This window comes from Coregonus lavaretus, assembly GCF_964263955.1.
Source record: "Coregonus lavaretus genome assembly, contig: HAP1_SCAFFOLD_1512, whole genome shotgun sequence".
In the NCBI taxonomy this organism is placed as follows: Eukaryota; Metazoa; Chordata; class Actinopteri; order Salmoniformes; family Salmonidae; genus Coregonus; species Coregonus lavaretus.
Genome location: NW_028165796.1, coordinates 90,001 through 114,244, shown reverse-complemented (window position 1 = coordinate 114,244; position 24,244 = coordinate 90,001). Strand labels below are relative to the sequence as shown.

The 24,244-nt window shown below is 45.4% G+C and overlaps 2 protein-coding genes across 2 annotated transcripts in view; one reads left to right on the top strand and one right to left on the bottom strand.

Moving 5' to 3' along the window:
• Positions 1–6,104: 6,104 nt before the first annotated feature.
• On the bottom strand, positions 6,105–14,030 carry LOC311115476 (translation machinery-associated protein 16-like). Its single transcript, XM_084190644.1, has 4 exons — positions 13,932–14,030; positions 12,499–12,608; positions 11,350–11,387; positions 6,105–6,366 (listed from the first exon to the last, which is right to left on the bottom strand). The coding sequence occupies exons 1-4, from the start codon at positions 13,932–13,934 to the stop codon at positions 6,203–6,205; spliced, it is 315 nt and encodes a 104-aa protein (XP_084046770.1). The 5' UTR covers positions 13,935–14,030; the 3' UTR covers positions 6,105–6,202.
• A 2,746-nt stretch (positions 14,031–16,776) lies between these two features.
• The window catches only part of LOC311115478 (uncharacterized protein), a 25,984-nt gene continuing 18,516 nt past the window's right edge, over positions 16,777–24,244 (top strand). The window contains exons 1-2 of the mRNA XM_084190646.1: positions 16,777–17,817; positions 19,337–19,430. Of these exons, the coding sequence (XP_084046772.1) occupies positions 17,167–17,817; positions 19,337–19,430 (745 nt within the window). The 5' untranslated portion in view covers positions 16,777–17,166. The remainder of the gene's footprint in view (positions 17,818–19,336; positions 19,431–24,244) is intronic.

The following is a 24,244-nucleotide window of genomic DNA, read 5'->3' as shown; positions in this document are numbered from 1 at the left end:
GACCCGGTATATAGTCCCCTGACCCTATACATATCTACCTCCATCACTCCAGTATAATATGGTTCTGGTACTGACCCGGTATATAGTCCCCTGACCCCTATACATATCTACCTCCATCACTCCAGTATAATATGGTTCTGGTACTGACCCGGTATATAGTCCCCTGAACCCTATACATATCTACCTCCATCACTCCAGTATAATATGGTTCTGGTACTGACCCGGTATATAGTCCCCTGAACCCTATACATATCTACCTCCATCACTCCAGTATAATATGGTTCTGGTACTGACCCGGTATATAGTCCCCTGAACCCTATACATATCTACCTCCATCACTCCAGTATAATATGGTTCTGGTACTGACCCGGTATATAGTCCCCTGAACCCTATACATATCTACCTCCATCACTCCAGTATAATATGGTTCTGGTACTGACCCGGTATATAGTCCCCTGAACCCTATACATATCTACCTCCATCACTCCAGTATAATATGGTTCTGGTACTGACCCGGTATATAGTCCCCTGAACCCTATACATATCTACCTCCATCACTCCAGTATAATATGGTTCTGGTACTGACCCGGTATATAGTCCCCTGAACCCTATACATATCTACCTCCATCACTCCAGTATAATATGGTTCTGGTACTGACCCGGTATATAGTCCCCTGAACCCTATACATATCTACCTCCATCACTCCAGTATAATATGGTTCTGGTACTGACCCGGTATATAGTCCCCTGAACCCTATACATATCTACCTCCATCACTCCAGTATAATATGGTTCTGGTACTGACCCGGTATATAGTCCCCTGAACCCTATACATATCTACCTCCATCACTCCAGTATAATATGGTTCTGGTACTGACCCGGTATATAGTCCCCTGAACCCTATACATATCTACCTCCATCACTCCAGTATAATATGGTTCTGGTACTGACCCGGTATATAGTCCCCTGAACCCTATACATATCTACCTCCATCACTCCAGTATAATATGGTTCTGGTACTGACCCGGTATATAGTCCCCTGAACCCTATACATATCTACCTCCATCACTCCAGTATAATATGGTTCTGGTACTGACCCGGTATATAGTCCCCTGAACCCTATACATATCTACCTCCATCACTCCAGTATAATATGGTTCTGGTACTGACCCGGTATATAGTCCCCTGAACCCTATACATATCTACCTCCATCACTCCAGTATAATATGGTTCTGGTACTGACCCGGTATATAGTCCCCTGAACCCTATACATATCTACCTCCATCACTCCAGTATAATATGGTTCTGGTACTGACCCGGTATATAGTCCCCTGAACCCTATACATATCTACCTCCATCACTCCAGTATAATATGGTTCTGGTACTGACCCGGTATATAGTCCCCTGAACCCTATACATATCTACCTCCATCACTCCAGTATAATATGGTTCTGGTACTGACCCGGTATATAGTCCCCTGAACCCTATACATATCTACCTCCATCACTCCAGTATAATATGGTTCTGGTACTGACCCGGTATATAGTCCCCTGAACCCTATACATATCTACCTCCATCACTCCAGTATAATATGGTTCTGGTACTGACCCGGTATATAGTCCCCTGAACCCTATACATATCTACCTCCATCACTCCAGTATAATATGGTTCTGGTACTGACCCGGTATATAGTCCCCTGAACCCTATACATATCTACCTCCATCACTCCAGTATAATATGGTTCTGGTACTGACCCGGTATATAGTCCCCTGAACCCTATACATATCTACCTCCATCACTCCAGTATCCCTGCACATTGTTAATATGGTTCTGGTACTGACCCGGTATATAGTCCCCTGAACCCTATACATATCTACCTCCATCACTCCAGTATAATATGGTTCTGGTACTGACCCGGTATATAGTCCCCTGAACCCTATACATATCTACCTCCATCACTCCAGTATAATATGGTTCTGGTACTGACCCGGTATATAGTCCCCTGAACCCTATACATATCTACCTCCATCACTCCAGTATAATATGGTTCTGGTACTGACCCGGTATATAGTCCCCTGAACCCTATACATATCTACCTCCATCACTCCAGTATCCCTGCACATTGTTAATATGGTTCTGGTACTGACCCGGTATATAGTCCCCTGAACCCTATACATATCTACCTCCATCACTCCAGTATAATATGGTTCTGGTACTGACCCGGTATATAGTCCCCTGAACCCTATACATATCTACCTCCATCACTCCAGTATAATATGGTTCTGGTACTGACCCGGTATATAGTCCCCTGAACCCTATACATATCTACCTCCATCACTCCAGTATAATATGGTACTGACCCGGTATATAGTCCCCTGAACCCTATACATATCTACCTCCATCACTCCAGTATAATATGGTACTGGTACTGACCCGGTATATAGTCCCCTGAACCCTATACATATCTACCTCCATCACTCCAGTATAATATGGTTCTGGTACTGACCCGGTATATAGTCCCCTGACCCCTATACATATCTACCTCCATCACTCCAGTATAATATGGTTCTGGTACTGACCCGGTATATAGTCCCCTGACCCCTATACATATCTACCTCCATCACTCCAGTATAATATGGTTCTGGTACTGACCCGGTATATAGTCCCCTGAACCCTATACATATCTACCTCCATCACTCCAGTATCCCTGCACATTGTTAATATGGTTCTGGTACTGACCCGGTATATAGTCCCCTGAACCCTATACATATCTACCTCCATCACTCCAGTATAATATGGTTCTGGTACTGACCCGGTATATAGTCCCCTGAACCCTATACATATCTACCTCCATCACTCCAGTATAATATGGTACTGGTACTGACCCGGTATATAGTCCCCTGAACCCTATACATATCTACCTCCATCACTCCAGTATAATATGGTTCTGGCACTGACCCGGTATATAGTCCCCTGAACCCTATACATATCTACCTCCATCACTCCAGTATAATATGGTTCTGGTACTGACCCGGTATATAGTCCCCTGAACCCTATACATATCTACCTCCATCACTCCAGTATAATATGGTTCTGGTACTGACCCGGTATATAGTCCCCTGAACCCTATACATATCTACCTCCATCACTCCAGTATAATATGGTTCTGGTACTGACCCGGTATATAGTCCCCTGACCCCTATACATATCTACCTCCATCACTCCAGTATAATATGGTTCTGGAACTGACCCGGTATATAGTCCCCTGAACCCTATACATATCTACCTCAATCACTCCAGTATAATATGGTTCTGGTACTGACCCGGTATATAGTCCCCTGAACCCTATACATATCTACCTCCATCACTCCAGTATAATATGGTTCTGGTACTGACCCGGTATATAGTCCCCTGAACCCTATACATATCTACCTCCATCACTCCAGTATAATATGGTTCTGGAACTGATCCGGTATATAGTCCCCTGAACCCTATACATATCTACCTCCATCACTCCAGTATAATATGGTTCTGGTACTGACCCGGTATATAGTCCCCTGAACCCTATACATATCTACCTCCATCACTCCAGTATAATATGGTACTGGAACTGACCCGGTATATAGTCACCTGAACCCTATACATATCTACCTCCATCACTCCAGTATAATATGGTTCTGGTACTGACCCGGTATATAGTCCCCTGACCCCTATACATATCTACCTCCATCACTCCAGTATAATATGGTTCTGGTACTGACCCGGTATATAGTCCCCTGAACCCTATACATATCTACCTCCATCACTCCAGTATAATATGGTTCTGGTACTGACCCGGTATATAGTCACCTGAACCCTATACATATCTACCTCCATCACTCCAGTATAATATGGTTCTGGTACTGACCCGGTATATAGTCCCCTGAACCCTATACATATCTACCTCCATCACTCCAGTATAATATGGTTCTGGTACTGACCCGGTATATAGTCACCTGAACCCTATACATATCTACCTCCATCACTCCAGTATAATATGGTTCTGGTACTGACCCGGTATATAGTCCCCTGAACCCTATACATATCTACCTCCATCACTCCAGTATAATATGGTACTGGTACTGACCCGGTATATAGTCCCCTGAACCCTATACATATCTACCTCCATCACTCCAGTATAATATGGTTCTGGTACTGACCCGGTATATAGTCCCCTGAACCCTATACATATCTACCTCCATCACTCCAGTATAATATGGTTCTGGTACTGACCCGGTATATAGTCCCCTGAACCCTATACATATCTACCTCCATCACTCCAGTATAATATGGTTCTGGTACTGACCCGGTATATAGTCCCCTGAACCCTATACATATCTACCTCCATCACTCCAGTATAATATGGTTCTGGTACTGACCCGGTATATAGTCCCCTGAACCCTATACATATCTACCTCCATCACTCCAGTATAATATGGTACTGGAACTGACCCGGTATATAGTCACCTGAACCCTATACATATCTACCTCCATCACTCCAGTATAATATGGTACTGGTACTGACCCGGTATATAGTCCCCTGAACCCTATACATATCTACCTCCATCACTCCAGTATAATATGGTTCTGGTACTGACCCGGTATATAGTCCCCTGAACCCTATACATATCTACCTCCATCACTCCAGTATAATATGGTACTGGTACTGACCCGGTATATAGTCCCCTGAACCCTATACATATCTACCTCCATCACTCCAGTATAATATGGTTCTGGTACTGACCCGGTATATAGTCACCTGAACCCAGGGATACTGGAGTAATAGAGGTAGATACAGAATCAGTCAAAAGTTTGGACCCACCTACTCATTCAAGGCTCTTTCATTATTCTTTACTATTTTCTACATGAAATAACACATATGGAATCATGGAGTAACCAAAGAAGTGTTAAACAAATCAACATATATTTTATATTCTTCAAAGTAGCCACCCTTTGCCTTTGATGACAGATTTGCCCACTCTTGGCATTCTCTCAACCAGCTTCATGAGGTAGTCACCTGGAATGCATTTCAATTAACAGGTGTGACTTGTTTAAAGTTAATTTGTGGAATTTCTTTCCTTCATAATGGGTTTGAGCCAATCAGTTGTGTTGTGACAAGGTAGGGGTGGTATACAGAAGATAGCCCAAGACCAAGTCCATATTATGGCAAGAACAGCTCAAATAAGCAAAGAGAAACGACAGTCCATCATTACTTTAAGACATGAAGGTCAGTCAATACGGAAAATGTCAAGAACTTTGAAAGTTTCTTCAAGTGCAGTCGCAAAAACAATCAAGCGCTATTATGAAACTGGCTCTCATGAGGACCGCCACAGGAAAGGAAGACCCAGAGTTACCGCTGCTGCAGAGGATAAGTTCATTAGAGAGTTACCAGCCTCAGAAATTGCAGCCCAAATAAATGCTTCACAGAGTTCAAGTAACAGACATCTCAACATCAACTGTTCAGAGGAGACTGCGTGAATCAGGCCTTCATGGTGGAATTACTGTAAAGAAACCACTACTAAAGGACACCTTGAAACCATTATAACACAAACACGGAGAAAGGAACAGTGTGGAAATCAAGGAGGAAGAGCAAAGCACACACACGGGTACTGACCACACACACACGGGTACAGACCACACACACACGGGTACTGACCGCACACACACGGGTACTGACCTCACACACACGGGTACTGACCGCACACACGGGTACTGACCTCACACACGGGTACTGACCTCACACACGGGTACTGACCTCACACACGGGTACTGACCTCACACACGGGTACTGACCAAACACACGGGTACTGACCACACACATGGGTACTGACCCCACACACACGGGTACTGACCAAACACACGGGTACTGACCACACACACGGGTACTGACCACACACACGGGTACTGACCCCATACACACGGGTACTGACCAAACACACAGGTACTGACCTCACACACGGGTACTGACCTCACACACGGGTACTGACCAAACACACGGGTACTGACCTCACACACGGGTACTGACCATACACACGGGTACTGACCTCACACACGGGTACTGACCAAACACACGGGTACTGACCTCTCTATGATGTGGCAGGCGTCCTGTTTGGTGAACTCTGTCTTCTCAGAGTCCAGCTGGCTCTGAAACCACTGCAGCCTCTCACCCACACACGGGTACTGACCATACACACGGGTACTGACCACACACACGGGTACTGACCCCACACACGGGTACTGACCTCTCTATGATGTGGCAGGCGTCCTGTTTGGTGAACTCTGTCTTCTCAGAGTCCAGCTGGCTCTGAAACCACTGCAGCCTCTCACCTATACACACAATAAAAGGTAAGAGAGTGGAACCAACACCCTACCGCTGTACATACCTCACCTTACTAACCCTACCGCTGTACATACCTCACCTCACTAACCCTACCGCTGTACATACCTCACCTTACTAACCCTACCGCTGTACATACCTCACCTTACTAACCCTACCGCTGTACATACCTCTCCTCACTAACCCTACCGCTGTACATACCTCACCTTACTAACCCTACCGCTGTACATACCTCACCTCACTAACCCTACCGCTGTACATACCTCACCTCACTAACCCTACCGCTGTACATACCTCACCTTACTAACCCTACCGCTGTACATACCTCACCTTACTAACCCTACCGCTGTACATACCTCACTAACCCTAACGCTGTACATACCTCACCTTACTAACCCTACCGCTGTACATACCTCACTAACCCCACCGCTGTACATACCTCACCTCACTAACCCTACCGCTGTACATACCTCACCTCACTAACCCTGCCGCTGTACATACCTCACCTCACTAACCCTACCGATGTACATACCTCACCTCACTAACCCTACCGCTGTACATACCTCACCTCACTAACCCTACCGATGTACATACCTCACCTCACTAACCCTACCGATGTACATACCTCACCTCACTAACCCTACCGCTGTACATACCTCACCTCACTAACCCTACCGCTGTACATACCTCACCTTACTAACCCTACCGCTGTACATACCTCACCTTACTAACCATACCACTGTACATACCTCACCTCACTAACCCTACCGCTGTACATACCTCACCTCACTAACCCTGCCGCTGTACATACCTCACCTCACTAACCATGCCACTGTACATACCTCACCTCACTAACCCTGCCACTGTACATACCTCAACTTACTAGCCCTACCGCTGTACATACCTCACCTCACTAACCCTACCGCTGTACATACCTCACCAACCCTAACACAGTAGTACAGTAGTATAGTAACACAGTAGTATAGTAACACAGTAGTATAGTAGTATAGTAACACAGTAGTATAGTAGTATAGTAACACAGTAGTACAGTAGTATAGTAACACAGTAGTATAGTAGTATAGTAACACAGTAGTACAGTAGTATAGTAACACAGTAGTATAGTAGTATAGTAACACAGTTTTATAGTAGTATAGTAACACAGTAGTATAGTAGTATAGTAACACAGTAGTACAGTAACACAGTAGTATAGTAGTATAGTAGTATAGTAACACAGTAGTATAGTAGTATAGTAACACAGTTTTATAGTAGTATAGTAACACAGTAGTATAGTAGTATAGTAACACAGTAGCACAGTAGTATAGTAGTATAGTAACACAGTAGTACAGTAATATAGTAACACAGTAGTATAGTAGTATAGTAACACAGTAGTATAGTAGTATAGTAACACAGTAGTATAGTAACACAGTAGTATAGTAACACAGTAGTATAGTAGTACAGTAGTATAGTAACACAGTAGTATAGTAACACAGTAGTACAGTAGTATAGTAACACAGTAGTACAGTAGTATAGTAACACAGTAGTACAGTAGTACAGTAACACAGTAGTACAGTAGTATAGTAACACAGTAGTACAGTAGTACAGTAACACAGTAGTATAGTAACAGTAGTATAGTAACACAGTAGTACAGTAGTATAGTAACACAGTAGTACAGTAGTATAGTAACACAGTAGTACAGTAGTATAGTAACACAGTAGTACAGTAGTATAGTAACACAGTAGTACAGTAGTATAGTAACACAGTAGTACAGTAACAGTAGTATAGTAACACAGTAGTACAGTAACACAGTAGTATAGTAACACAGTAACACAGTAGTACAGTAAAACAGTAGTATAGTAACACAGTAGTATAGTAACACAGTAGTACAGTAGTATAGTAACAGTAGTATAGTAACACAGTAGTATAGTAACACAGTAGTATAGTAACACAGTAGTATAGTAACACAGTAGTACAGTAGTATAGTAACACAGTAGTATAGTAACACAGTAGTACAGTAGTATAGTAACACAGTAGTACAGTAACACAGTAGTATAGTAACACAGTAGTACAGTAGTATAGTAACACAGTAGTACAGTAGTATAGTAACACAGTAGTACAGTAACAGTAGTATAGTAACACAGTAGTATAGTAACACAGTAGTACAGTAGTATAGTAACAGTAGTATAGTAACACAGTAGTACAGTAGTATAGTAACACAGTAGTATAGTAACACAGTAGTATAGTAACACAGTAGTATAGTAACACAGTAGTACAGTAGTATAGTAACACAGTAGTATAGTAACACAGTAGTATAGTAACACAGTAGTACAGTAGTATAGTAACACAGTAGTATAGTAACACAGTAGTATAGTAACACAGTAGTATAGTAACACAGTAGTACAGTAACACAGTAGTATAGTAACACAGTAGTATAGTAACACAGTAGTACAGTAGTATAGTAACACAGTAGTATAGTAGTATAGTAACACAGTAGTATAGTAACACAGTAGTATAGTAACACAGTAGTATAGTAGTATAGTAACACAGTAGTATAGTAACACAGTAGTATAGTAACACAGTAGTATAGTAACACAGTAGTATAGTAACACAGTAGTATAGTAGTATAGTAACACAGTAGTATAGTAACACAGTAGTATAGTAACACAGTAGTATAGTAACACAGTAGTATAGTAACACAGTAGTATAGTAACACAGTAGTACAGTAGTATAGTAACACAGTAGTACAGTAACAGTAGTATAGTAACACAGTAGTACAGTAACACAGTAGTATAGTAACACAGTAACACAGTAGTACAGTAAAACAGTAGTATAGTAACACAGTAGTATAGTAACACAGTAGTACAGTAGTATAGTAACAGTAGTATAGTAACACAGTAGTATAGTAACACAGTAGTATAGTAACACAGTAGTATAGTAACACAGTAGTACAGTAGTATAGTAACACAGTAGTATAGTAACACAGTAGTACAGTAGTATAGTAACACAGTAGTACAGTAACACAGTAGTATAGTAACACAGTAGTACAGTAGTATAGTAACACAGTAGTACAGTAGTATAGTAACACAGTAGTACAGTAACAGTAGTATAGTAACACAGTAGTATAGTAACACAGTAGTACAGTAGTATAGTAACAGTAGTATAGTAACACAGTAGTACAGTAGTATAGTAACACAGTAGTATAGTAACACAGTAGTATAGTAACACAGTAGTATAGTAACACAGTAGTACAGTAGTATAGTAACACAGTAGTATAGTAACACAGTAGTATAGTAACACAGTAGTACAGTAGTATAGTAACACAGTAGTATAGTAACACAGTAGTATAGTAACACAGTAGTATAGTAACACAGTAGTACAGTAACACAGTAGTATAGTAACACAGTAGTATAGTAACACAGTAGTACAGTAGTATAGTAACACAGTAGTATAGTAGTATAGTAACACAGTAGTATAGTAACACAGTAGTATAGTAACACAGTAGTATAGTAACACAGTAGTACAGTAACACAGTAGTATAGTAACACAGTAGTATAGTAACACAGTAGTACAGTAGTACAGTAGTATAGTAACACAGTAGTATAGTAACACAGTAGTACAGTAGTATAGTAACACAGTAGTATAGTAACACAGTAGTATAGTAACACAGTAGTATAGTAACACAGTAGTACAGTAACACAGTAGTATAGTAACACAGTAGTATAGTAACACAGTAGTACAGTAGTACAGTAGTACAGTAACACAGTAGTATGGTAAAACAGTAGTACAGTAGTATAGTAACACAGTAGTATAGTAACACAGTAGTATAGTAACACAGTAGTACAGTAGTATAGTAACACAGTAGTATAGTAACACAGTAGTACAGTAGTATAGTAACACAGTAGTATAGTAACACAGTAGTATAGTAACACAGTAGTACAGTAACACAGTAGTATAGTAACACAGTAGTATAGTAACACAGTAGTACAGTAGTACAGTAGTACAGTAACACAGTAGTATGGTAAAACAGTAGTACAGTAGTATAGTAACACAGTAGTATAGTAACACAGTAGTATAGTAACACAGTAGTACAGTAGTATAGTAACACAGTAGTATAGTAACACAGTAGTACAGTAGTATAGTAACACAGTAGTATAGTAACACAGTAGTATAGTAACACAGTAGTACAGTAACACAGTTGTATAGTAACACAGTAGTATAGTAACACAGTAGTACAGTAGTATAGTAACACAGTAGTACAGTAGTATAGTAACACAGTAGTACAGTAGTATAGTAACACAGTAGTACAGTAGTATAGTAACAGTAGTATAGTAATATAGTAACACAGTAGTATAGTAACACAGTAGTATAGTAACACAGTAGTATAGTAACACAGTAGTATAGTAGTATAGTAACACAGTAGTATAGTAACACAGTAGTATAGTAACACAGTAGTATAGTAGTATAGTAACACAGTAGTACAGTAGTATAGTAACAGTAGTATAGTAGTATAGTAACACTGTAGTACAGTAGTATAGTAACAGTAGTATAGTAGTATAGTAACACAGTAGTACAGTAGTATAGTAACAGTAGTATAGTAGTATAGTAACACAGTAGTATAGTAACACAGTAGTATAGTAACACAGTAGTATAGTAACACAGTAGTACAGTAGTATAGTAACACAGTAGTATAGTATCACAGTAGTATAGTAACACAGTAGTATAGTAGTATAGTAGTATAGTAACACAGTAGTACAGTAGTATAGTAGTATAGTAACACAGTAGTACAGTAGTATAGTAACACAGTAGTACAGTAGTATAGTAACAGTAGTATAGTAGTATAGTAGTATAGTAACACAGTAGTACAGTAGTATAGTAGTATAGTAACACAGTAGTACAGTAGTACAGTAACACAGTAGTACAGTAGTATAGTATAGTAGTATAGTAACAGTAGTATAGTAACAGACTGTCAGACTCACCGATGCTGTTGAGACGAGTGGCCTTCTCACTCTTCTGTCTGGAGGCAGAGATACAGACTTAACTTTATAAATATATAGCAATATACAGGATTCCCTCTTTCCCAGACGTACTGTACCAGTCAAAAGTTTGGACCCACCTACTCATTCCAGGGTTTTCTTTATTTTTACTATTTTCTACATTGTAGAATAATAGTGAAGACATCAAAACTATGAAATAACACATATGGAATCATGTAGTAACCAAAAAAAGTGTTAAACAAATCTAAATATATTTTATATTCTTCAAAGTAGCCACCCTTTGCCTTGATGACAGCTTTGCACACTCTTGGCATTCTCTCAACCAGATTCATCAACATCAACTGTTCAGAGGGGACTGTGTGAATCAGGCCTTCGTGGTCGAATTGCTGCAAAGAAACCACTACTAAAGGACACCAATAAGAAGAAGAGACTTGCTTGGGCCAGGAAACACGAGCAATGGATATTAGACCGGTGGAAAGGAGGTGCGATGGTGCTTTGCTGGTGACACTGTCAGTGATTTATTTAGAATTCAAGGCACACTTAACCAGCATGGCTACCACAGCATTCTGCAGCAATATGCCATCCCATCTGGTTTGGGCTTAGTGGGACTATCATTTGTTTTTCAACAGGACAATGACCCAAAACACACCTCCAGTCTGTGTAAGGGCTATTTGACCAAGAAGGAGAGTGATGGAGTGCTGCATCAGATGACCTGGCCTCCACAATCCCCCGACCTCAACCCAATTGAGATGGTTTGGGATGAGTTGAACCGCAGAGTGAAGGAAAAGCAGCCAACAAGTGCTCAGCATATGTGGGAACTCCTTCAAGACTGTTGGAAAAGCATTCCTCATGAATCTGGTTGAGAGAATGCCAAGAGAGTGCAAAGCTGTCATCAAGGCAAAGGGTGGCTACTTTGAAGGATCTCAAATATAAAATATATGTTGGTTTGTTTAACAGTAGTCCTACATGATTCCATGTGTTATTTCATAGTTTTGATGTCTTCACTATTATTCTACAAGGTGGAAAATAGTAAAAATAAAGAAAAACCCTAGAATGTCTGTCCAAACTTTTGATTGGTATTTTATGTCCTGGCTGGCCAGGTAAGCAGACTTCCTCTCCCTCCCTCCTTACCTCTCCTTCTTCCCGAGGCGTATCTCTTGGCTGGCCAGGTAAGCAGCTTTCCTGCTATAGGGATGACACACCTTCTCCTTCTGGTTTGGTTTACCTTTCCCCGCCTTCGGCTACACACACACACACACACACACACACACACACACACACACACACACACACACACACACAGACCGATACAGACACACAACAGTTAGAACACTGTCGTACATTATTCTAAACTAAAATATGAAAGCAACATGTAAAGTGTTGGTCCCATGTTTCATTAACTGAAATAAATGATCCCAGAAATGTTCCATACGCAAAGAAAGCTTATTTCTTTCAAATGTTGTGCATAAATTTGTTTACATCCCAGTTAGTGAGCATTTCTCCGGGTGTGGCATATCAAGAAGCTGATTAAACAGCATGATCATTACACCCGTGCACCTTGTGCTGGGGAGTATAAAAGGCCACAAAAATGTGACGTTTTGTCCCACAACACAATGCCACAGATGTCTCAAGTTTCGAGGGAGCGTGCAATTGGCATGCTGACTGCAGGAATGTCCACCAGAGCTGTTGCCTAAGAATTGAATGTTTATTTATCTACCATAAGCCGCCTCCAACGTCATTTTAGAGAATTTGGCAGTTTGGCCTCATAACCGCAGACCACGTGTCACCACACCAGCCCAGGACCTCCACATCCGGCTTCTTCACCTGCGGGATCGTCTGAGACCAGCCACACAGACAGCTGATGAAACTGAGGAGTATTTATGTCTGTAATAAAGCCCTTTTGTGGGGGAAAACTCATTCTGGGTGGACCTATGCCCTCCCAGGCCCACCCATCGCTGCGCCCCTGCCTAGTCAAATCAAATTAAAATGTGTTTGTCACATGCGCTGAATACAACAGGTGTAGACCTTATAGTGAAATACTTACTTACAAGCCCTTAACCAACAATGCAGTTTTAAGAAAAATAATAGTTAAGAAAATGTTTACTAAATAAACTAAAGTTAAAAAACAATAACGAGGCTATCTGCGGGCGTACAGGTTAGTCGAGGTAATTTGTACATGTTGGTAGGGGTAAAGTGACTGCATAGATAATAAACAGAGTAGCAGCAGCGTAAAAAAAGGGGGAGTTCAACGCAAGTAGTCCGGGTAGCCATTTGATTAGATGTTCAGCAGTCTTATGGCTTGGGGGTAGAAGCTTTTTGGACCTAGACTTGGCGCTTGTGAAAGTAACGTGAAATCCATAGATTAGTGCCTAATGAATTTATTTCAATTGACTGATTTCCTTATATGAACTGTAACTCAGTAAAATCGTTGAAATTGTTGCGTTTATATTTTTGTTCAATATACATTCACTAGGTTCTAAGAGCGCTATAACGTTATATAAATCTAGCTATAGCTAAATATATTAATGCAAATATAGATACATGTTAAATAAGTGTAATTTTACCATGTTTTAGTTGAATGTGCGAAGTTAGATCATCGGTTGAACACACGCGTTCTGTATTGACAACTCCGGCGGATGCTGCTGGTCCGTCGGACAACACTGTCCGTCATTTCACCGGGCGGCGGAAAGAAAGGTTCCACAACCCGGAAGACAACAAGACCACGTTGTTTCCGAATCAAAACGTGTTGCGAACATAACTTAGCGGTTGCGGAGAGAATAGACAGCAGAGGACTGAGAGTAGCAGAGAGCAGACTGCTGAGAGAACAGCTTTGTAGCCGTAACTACTCTAACGTAAGTCCATCTTCACGTCTGTAATATGATAAGCAATATTGTAGTAATGTCACCTGATATAATACAGAATTGGCGATACAATACCAAAGAGAATTTAAAACGCGGACTAACAGTAACGTTACCTGGTTCTGAGAATGCCTAGCAAGCTAGCAACCAAGCTACATAACTGTTTTAGCTAGTGGACTACCTACGAATTTAACTCCAGTGGTATGAACTCCGATTGTAAAACGTCATTTTTTTCATAGATATGGCTAGTAGACTAGTTACCTAGCTAGTTCTAAAGTTAGCTAATATCTGTAAATAACAAATGGGGCAGGGTAGTTGACCGAGGTAAAATTCGTTTCATATTCGGTGGATATTCTCTCCTCACAGGAGGTTGGTGGCTCCTTAATTGGGGAGGACAGGCTCGTGGCTGGAGCGGAATAATATGCCATATTTACACTAGATGATACTAAACAAGGTTGGAATGTTGTTACATAAATTAAAAAGAAGTACAATAATGAATTAGACAAGCAGTAAAACAAATAGTTGGAATCCCACTGTGGATGTATTAGACAGTATAATTGTATTGGAGGCATACATATATGACCTGTACAGCCTTACCTCTAGTGGACACCCATGAAACGGGGTATCAGCCTACTCGGTTACATCCACAGATTATCATTCCAAAGAGTTTACACATATTTTTTTAAATATTTTTTTTATTTCACCTTTATTTAACCAGGTAAACCAGTTGAGAACAAGTTCTCATTTACAACTGCGACCTGGCCAAGATAAAGCAAAGCAATGTTAGCATCATAGCGTTTACTGCAGGACTTTGAAACCAGTGTGAGCCACATTAGCCCAGTCAGCCTGTTGTACCTATTGAACATTCATATTGGACGTTTACTATTATCTAGGCCAAATATGGCATTATTTCTCTATTTATGTGAAAATGGTGGTCCTCTGTAGCTCAGCTGGTAGAGCACGGCGCTTGTAACGCCAAGGTAGTGGGTTCGATCCCCGGGACCACCCCCATACACAAAAAAAATGTATGCACGCATGACTGTAAGTCGCTTTGGATAAGAGCATCTGCTAAATGGCATATTATTATTATGTCAGTTTGCATCAGTTTCAATGGGGGACTTTTATTTTGAAGGTGAATGGCAAATTACACTTGTGGCTAATCATTATTGTGGAAAGCTTCATAGGTAACAATCCACACCAAAAAAAAAGGTGTGGATTTTTCTCCATCCTCCACTGATTCAGAATATACCATTTTCATAGTCATGGCATGCTTGGTTCAATAGCGATTGATGATAGAACCGAATACCCAATATAAAACCCTTTTGACCTTGTTGGCTAGCAAGCTACCTTTCAGGCTAGGTGGTCTTTGCTTCCGTTCCTCCAGTTGTATTTGAAACGGCTAGCTTTACAAACAGCAGCTAGTTAAATGGTTAATGTAGCTAGCTAGTTCTGTCAGAGCAGGACAGGTTCTTCTTTGGGATTGGGTTGGCGGATCGCATACAACTTTTAAGGTGCATATACCGCCACCTACATTTACATTTACGTCATTTAGCAGACCCTCTTATCCAGAGCGACTTACAAATTGGTGCATTCACCTTATAGCCAGTGGGATAACCACTTTATAATATGTTTTTTTTTTTTTTTGGGGGGGGTAGAAGGATTGCTTTATCCTATCCCAGGTGTTCCTTAAATGGAGTGGGAGGCCAGTCACGGCCTCCCTACATTAAATTGCTATATACAGCCCTGTTGAACAAAAAGCTGTGGAACTGGTATCCAGGTCCAGATGTCATCTTGAGGGGTCTCCACTATGGTCTGTGAGGTATCCAGGTCCAGATGTCATCTTGAGGGGTCTCCACTATGGTCTGTGAGGTATCCAGGTCCAGATGTCATCTTGAGGGGTCTCCACTGGTCTGTGAGGTATCCAGGTCCAGGTGTCATCTTGAGGGGTCTCCACTGGTCTGTGAGGTATCCAGGTCCAGGTGTCATCTTGAGGGGTCTCCACTGTGGTCTGTGAGGTATCCAGGTCCAGATGTCATCTTGAGGGGTCTCCACTATGGTCTGTGAGGTATCCAGGTCCAGATGTCATCTTGAGGGGTCTCCACTGGTCTGTGAGGTATCCAGGTCCAGGTGTCATCTTGAGGGGTCTCCACTGGTCTGTGAGGTATCCAGGTCCAGGTGTCATCTTGAGGGGTCTCCACTGTGGTCTGTGAGGTATCCAGGTCCAGATGTCATCTTGAGGGGTCTCCACTGTGGTCTGTGAGGTATCCAGGTCCAGGTGTCATCTTGAGGGGTCTCCACTGGTCTGTGAGGTATCCAGGTCCAGATGTCATCTTGAGGGGTCTCCACTGGTTTGTGAGGTATCCAGGTCCAGGTGTCATCTTGAGGGGTCTCCACTGTGGTCTGTGAGGTATCCAGGTCCAGATGTCATCTTGAGGGGTCTCCACTGGTCTGTGAGGTATCCAGGTCCAGATGTCATCTTGAGGGGTCTCCACTGTGGTCTGTGAGGTATCCAGGTCCAGATGTCATCTTGAGGGGTCTCCACTGGTCTGTGAGGTATCCAGGTCCAGGTGTCATCTTGAGGGGTCTCCACTGGTTTGTGAGGTATCCAGGTCCAGATGTCATCTTGAGGGGTCTCCACTGGTCTGTGAGGTATCCAGGTCCAGGTGTCATCTTGAGGGGTCTCCACTGGTCTGTGAGGTATCCAGGTCCAGATGTCATCTTGAGGGGTCTACACTGTGGTTTCCGAGGCAACCAGGGGTGTATTCATTAGTACACACTGTAATAAAACGTTTTGCAACAAAACTAGTCCAAAGCGTTTCTTATTGAACAAATTCAGTCCCTCCCGCTTTGTTCCGTTTGGTTCCTAGTGACTGTAACCCAGTTGACTGTAGTTGTGGTGTCTTTGTCCCCAGGTGTGATATAGTCTCTACCCGGTAACGGGATGGAGGCCCAACCAGAGGAGACGGCCGTGGTACCGGAGGTTCTTCAGAGCTCAGCAGAGACACACGGAGAGGAACCGGAACCTAACAACGCTACCAGCACCGAGCACCGGGAGGACAGATGCACAGCTGAGACAGAACCTCAGGGACTGACCTCCGTGACCCCAGACAGCCGCTTACCGGGAGAGTTAACGGGAGGAGCAGAGGAGATGGAGGTTACGGAGAATCTCAACTCTGTCTGGAGCTCCGAGCTGGGAGACGGACACACCCCCCTCCCCCAGGACGGGGAGGACCTCCCCCAGGACCTCCCCCAGGACCCCCCCCAGGACGGGGAGGACCCCCCCCAGGACGGGGAGGACCCCCCCCAGGACCTCCCCCAGGACCCCCCCCAGGACCTCCCACAGGACCTCCCCCAGGACCCCCCCCAGGACGGGGAGGACCTCCCCCAGGACCCCCCCCAGGACGGGGTGTGTGCCAGGGACCAGCGGGACGGCAGCAGCTCCTCCTCAGACAGTGACTCAGACTCCTCTTCCTCCTGTGTGACGCTGGCTGTTGTGTCAGGTCAGGCAGATGAAGAGGAAGATGATGATGAAGGCTTCAGTCGGGCAAGGAAACCCTGTTCCATCAGAACACTGGGCGAGACCCTGCCTGAGGTACTCCTGACCCCTCTAACTCCTGACCTCTCTAACCCCTGGCCTCTCTAACCCCTGGCCTCTCTAACCCCTGACCTCTCTAACCCCTGGCCTCTCTAACCCCTGGCCTCTCTAACCCCTGACCTCTCTAACCCCTGACCTCTCTAACCCCTGGCCTCTCTAACCCCTGGCCTCTCTAACCCCTGGCCTCTCTAACCCCTGGCCTCTCTAACCCCTGGCCTCTCTAACCCCTGGCCTCTCTAACCCCTGGCCTCTCTAACCCCTGGCCTCTCTAACCCCTGACCTCTCTAACCCCTGGCCTCTCTAACCCCTGACCTCTCTAACCCCTGACCTCTCTAACCCCTGGCCTCTCTAACCCCTGGCCTCTCTAACCCCTGGCCTCTCTAACCCCTGACCTCTCTAACCCCTGACCTCTCTAACCCCTGGCCTCTCTAACCCCTGACCTCTCTAACCCCTGGCCTCTCTAACCCCTGGCCTCTCTAACCCCTGACCTCTCTAACCCCTGGCCTCTCTAACCCCTGGCCTCTCTAACCCCTGACCTCTCTAACCCCTGACCTCTCTAACCCCTAACCTCTTTAACCCCTGGCCTCTCTAACCCCTGGCCTCTCTAACCCCTGGCCTCTCTAACCCCTGGCCTCTCTAACCCCTGACCTCTCTAACCCCTGGCCTCTCTAACCCCTGACCTCTCTAACCCCTGACCTCTCTAACCCCTGACCTCTCTAACCCCTAACCTCTTTAACCCCTGGCCTCTCTAACCCCTGGCCTCTCTAACCTCTCTAACCCCTGGCCTCTCTAACCCCTGACCTCTCTAACCCCTGACCTCTCTAACCCCTGACCTCTCTGACCTCTCTAACCCCTGACCCCTCTAACCCCTGGCCTCTCTAACCCCTCTAACCCCTGACCTCTCTAACCCCTGACCTCTCTAACCCCTGGCCTCTCTAACCCCTGGCCTCTCTAACCCCTGGCCTCTCTAACCCCTGGCCTCTCTAACCCCTGGCCTCTCTAACCCCTGGCTTCTCTAACCCCTGGCCTCTCTAACCCCTGGCCTCTCTAACCCCTGGCCTCTCTAACCCCTGGCCTCTCTAACCCCTGGCCTCTCTAACCCCTGACCTCTCTAACCCCTGGCCTCTCTAACCCCTGGCCTCTCTAACCCCTGGCTTCTCTAACCCCTGGCTTCTCTAACCCCTGGCCTCTCTAACCCCTGGCCTCTCTAACTCCTGACCTCTCTGACCCCTGACCTCTCTAACCCCTGGCTTCTCTAACCCCTGGCTTCTCTAACCCCTGGCTTCTCTAACCTCTCTGACCCCTGACCTCTCTAATCCCTGGCCTCTCTGACCCCTGGCCTCTCTACCCCCTGGTCTCTAATCCCTGGCCTCTCTGACCCCTGACCTCTCTAACCCCTGACCTCTCTAACCCCTGACCTCTACTCTGGGAATTCAGAACTTCATGTGAATAAAAATAAAATTAGCACCGTATTCACATTGACAAATTTGCTGAACTATTTTGTGTGTGTGTGTAGGAGTTGCCTGCTGTAGAGGAGTTGACGGTGGTTCTACCAGAGGAGGCGGAGATACTGCCCCTAGGATCAGTCACCAGTATCATCCAACAGCTGGGTTAGTCCCTCCACACTACACCTAGGATCAGTCACCGGTATCATCCCAACAGCTGGGTTAGTCCCTCCACACTACACCTAGGATCAGTCACCAGTATCATCCCACAGCTGGGTTAGTCCCTCCACACTACACCTAGGATCAGTCACCAGTATCATCCAACAGCTGGGTTAGTCCCTCCACACTACACCTAGGATCAGTCACCAGTATCATCCCTCCACACTACACCTAGGATCAGTCACCAGTATCATCCCAACAGCTGGGTTAGTCCCTCCACACTACACCTAGGATCAGTCACCGGTATCATCCCAACAGCTGGGTTAGTCCCTCCACACTACACCTAGGATCAGTCACCAGTATCATCCAACAGCTGGGTTAGTCCCTCCACACTGCCCCTAGGATCAGTCACCAGTATCATCCAACAGCTGGGTTAGTCCCTCCACACTACACCTAGGATCAGTCACCAGTATCATCCAACAGCTGGGTTAGTCCCTCCACACTACACCTAGGATCAGTCACCAGTATCATCCAACAGCTGGGTTAGTCCCTCCACACTACACCTAGGATCAGTCACCAGTATCATCCAACAGCTGGGTTAGTCCCTCCACACTACACCTAGGATCAGTCACCAGTATCATCCCTCCACTCTACACCTAGGATCAGTCACCAGTATCATCCCAACAGCTGGGTTAGTCCCTCCACACTACACCTAGGATCAGTCACCAGTATCCTCCAACAGCTGGGTTAGTCCCTCCACACTACACCTAGGATCAGTCACCAGTATCATCCAACAGCTGGGTTAGTCCCTCCACACTACACCTAGGATCAGTCACCAGTATCATCCCTCCACACTACACCTAGGATCAGTCACCAGTATCATCCAACAGCTGGGTTAGTCCCTCCACACTACACCTAGGATCAGTCACCAGTATCATCCCAACAGCTGGGTTAGTCCCTCCACACTACACCTAGGATCAGTCACCAGTATCCTCCAACAGCTGGGTTAGTCCCTCCACACTACACCTAGGATCAGTCACCAGTATCATCCAACAGCTGGGTTAGTCCCTCCACACTACACCTAGGATCAGTCACCAGTATCATCCAACAGCTGGGTTAGTCCCTCCACACTACACCTAGGATCAGTCACCAGTATCATCCCTCCACACTACACCTAGGATCAGTCACCAGTATCATCCAACAGCTGGGTTAGTCCCTCCACACTACACCTAGGATCAGTCACCAGTATCATCCCTCCACACTACACCTAGGATCAGTCACCAGTATCATCCAACAGCTGGGTTAGTCCCTCCACACTGCCCCTAGGATCAGTCACCAGTATCATCCCTCCACACTACACCTAGGATCAGTCACCAGTATCATCCAACAGCTGGGTTAGTCCCTCCACACTACACCTAGGATCAGTCACCAGTATCATCCCAACAGCTGGGTTAGTCCCTCCACACTACACCTAGGATCAGTCACCAGTATCATCCAACAGCTGGGTTAGTCCCTCCACACTACACCTAGGATCAGTCACCAGTATCATCCAACAGCTGGGTTAGTCCCTCCACACTGCCCCTAGGATCAGTCACCAGTATCATCCAACAGCTGGGTTAGTCCCTCCACACTACACCTAGGATCAGTCACCAGTATCATCCAACAGCTGGGTTAGTCCCTCCACACTACACCTAGGATCAGTCACCAGTATCATCCCAACAGCTGGGTTAGTCCCTCCACACTACACCTAGGATCAGTCACCAGTATCATCCAACAGCTGGGTTAGTCCCTCCACACTACACCTAGGATCAGTCACCAGTATCATCCAACAGCTGGGTTAGTCCCTCCACACTACACCTAGGATCAGTCACCAGTATCATCCAACAGCTGGGTTAGTCCCTCCACACTACACCTAGGATCAGTCACCAGTATCATCCAACAGCTGGGTTAGTCCCTCCACACTACACCTAGGATCAGTCACCAGTATCATCCAACAGCTGGGTTAGTCCCTCCACACTACACCTAGGATCAGTCACCAGTATCATCCAACAGCTGGGTTAGTCCCTCCACACTACACCTAGGATCAGTCACCAGTATCATCCCTCCACACTACACCTAGGATCAGTCACCAGTATCATCCAACAGCTGGGTTAGTCCCTCCACACTACACCTAGGATCAGTCACCAGTATCATCCAACAGCTGGGTTAGTCCCTCCACACTACACCTAGGATCAGTCACCGGTATCATCCAACACTACACCTCCACATCGGGATTTCAATATTCAATGGAGGGCCGCACATCTTTTTTTGGGGACCGATTTGTTTGTCAAAATCAATTTGTGGGCCAGAAAAGTGGGAGTTATTTGTTACATATTGCAGCTTTAGTGCAATACTTTTAAATTATATTATGTGAGCTAAATATATATTTATATAAAAACAGTTTCCTTTTTTTGTAATTCTAAATTTACTGTCCCCACTACAACAACAAAGTAATTAAATACATGTGATCTTGTCCTTGAAACATTTAATTGAAACACTGTAGAATTCCATTCATTCCTATGGAGACCTGCTCCTATTGGGGAGGGCCAAGATGGATACCTGCTCCTACTGGGGAGGGCCAATATGGATACCTGCTCCTACTGGGGAGGGCCAATATGGATACCTGCTCCTACTGGGGAGGGCCAATATGGATACCTGCTCCTACTGGGGAGGGCCAATATGGATACCTGCTCCTACTGGGGAGGGCCAATATGGATACCTGCTCCTACTGGGGAGGGCCAATATGGATACCTGCTCCTACTGGGGAGGGCCAATATGGATACCTGCTCCTACTGGGGAGGGCCAATATGGATACCTGCTCCTACTGAGGAGGGCCAATATGGATACCTGCTCCTACTGGGGAGGGCCAATATGGAGACCTGCTCCTACTGGGGAGGGCCAATATGGATACCTGCTCCTACTGGGGAGGGCCAATATGGATACCTGCTCCTACTGGGGAGGGCCAATATGGATACCTGCTCCTACTGGGGAGGGCCAATATGGATACCTGCTCCTACTGGGGAGGGCCAATATGGATACCTGCTCCTACTGGGGAGGGCCAATATGGATACCTGCTCCTACTGGGGAGGGCCAATATGGATACCTGCTCCTACTGGGGAGGGCCAATATGGATACCTGCTCCTACTGGGGAGGGCCAATATGGATACCTGCTCCTACTGGGGAGGGCCAATATGGATACCTGCTCCTACTGGAGAGGGCCAATATGGATACCTGCTCCTACTGGGGAGGGCCAATATGGATACCTGCTCCTAGTGGGGAGGGCCAATATGGATACCTGCTCCTAGTGGGGAGGGCCAATATGGATACCTGCTCCTAGTGGGGAGGGCCAATATGGATACCTGCTCCTACTGGGGAGGGCCAATATGGATACCTGCTCCTACTGGGGAGGGCCAATATGGATACCTGCTCCTACTGGGGAGGGCCAATATGGATACCTGCTCCTACTGGGGAGGGCCAATATGGATACCTGCTCCTACTGGGGAGGGCCAATATGGATACCTGCTCCTACTGGGGAGGGCCAATATGGATACCTGCTCCTACTGGGGAGGGCCAATATGGATACCTGCTCCTACTGGGGAGGGCCAATATGGATACAATGTGGTCCTCTGTAGCTCAGCTGGTAGAGCACGGCGCTTGTAACGCCAAGGTAGTGGGTTCGATCCCCGGGACCACCCATACACAAAAATGTATGCACGCACGACTGTAAGTCGCTTTGGATAAAAGCGTCTGCTAAATGGCATATCATATTATATTATTATATTATTATACCTGCTCCTACTGGGGAGGGCCAATATGGATACCTGCTCCTACTGGGGAGGGCCAATATGGATACCTGCTCCTACTGGGGAGGGCCAATATGGATACCTGCTCCTACTGAGGAGGGCCAATATGGATCCCTGCTCCTACTGGGGAGGGCCAATATGGATACCTGCTCCTACTGGGGAGGGCCAATATGGATACCTGCTCCTACTGGGGAGGGCCAATATGGATACCTGCTCCTACTGGGGAGGGCCAATATGGATACCTGCTCCTACTGGGGAGGGCCAATATGGATACCTGCTCCTACTGGGGAGGGCCAATATGGATACCTGCTCCTACTGGGGAGGGCCAATATGGATACCTGCTCCTACTGGGGAGGGCCAATATAGATACCTGCTCCTACTGGGGAGGGCCAATATGGATACCTGCTCCTACTGGGGAGGGCCAATATGGATACCTGCTCCTACTGGGGAGGGCCAATATGGATACCTGCTCCTACTGGGGAGGGCCAATATGGATACCTGCTCCTACTGGGGAGGGCCAATATGGATACCTGCTCCTACTGGGGAGGGCCAATATGGATACCTGCTCCTACTGGGGAGGGCCAATATGGATACCTGCTCCTACTGGGGAGGGCCAATATGGATACCTGCTCCTACTGGGGAGGGCCAATATGGATACCTGCTCCTATTGGGGAGGGCCAATATGGATACCTGCTCCTATTGGGGAGGGCCAATATGGATACCTGCTCCTACTGGGGAGGGCCAATATGGATACCTGCTCCTACTGGGGAGGGCCAATATGGATACCTGCTCCTACTGGGGAGGGCCAATATGGATACCTGCTCCTACTGGGGAGGGCCAATATGGATACCTGCTCCTACTGGGGAGGGCCAATATGGATACCTGCTCCTACTGGGGAGGGCCAATATGGATACCTGCTCCTACTGGGGAGGGCCAATATGGATACCTGCTCCTACTGGGGAGGGCCAATATGGATAC

What these genes read in the sequence shown, in the direction of transcription:
- LOC311115476 (XM_084190644.1), bottom strand. An exon ending in CGCCTCGGGAAGAAGGAGAG is followed by an intron (nt 11,388 to 12,498) that starts GTAAGGAGGGAG and finishes CTCTGCCTCCAG; the next exon opens with ACAGAAGAGTGAGAAGGCCA. An exon ending in CACTCGTCTCAACAGCATCG is followed by an intron (nt 6,367 to 11,349) that starts GTGAGTCTGACA and finishes TTGTGTGTATAG; the next exon opens with GTGAGAGGCTGCAGTGGTTT.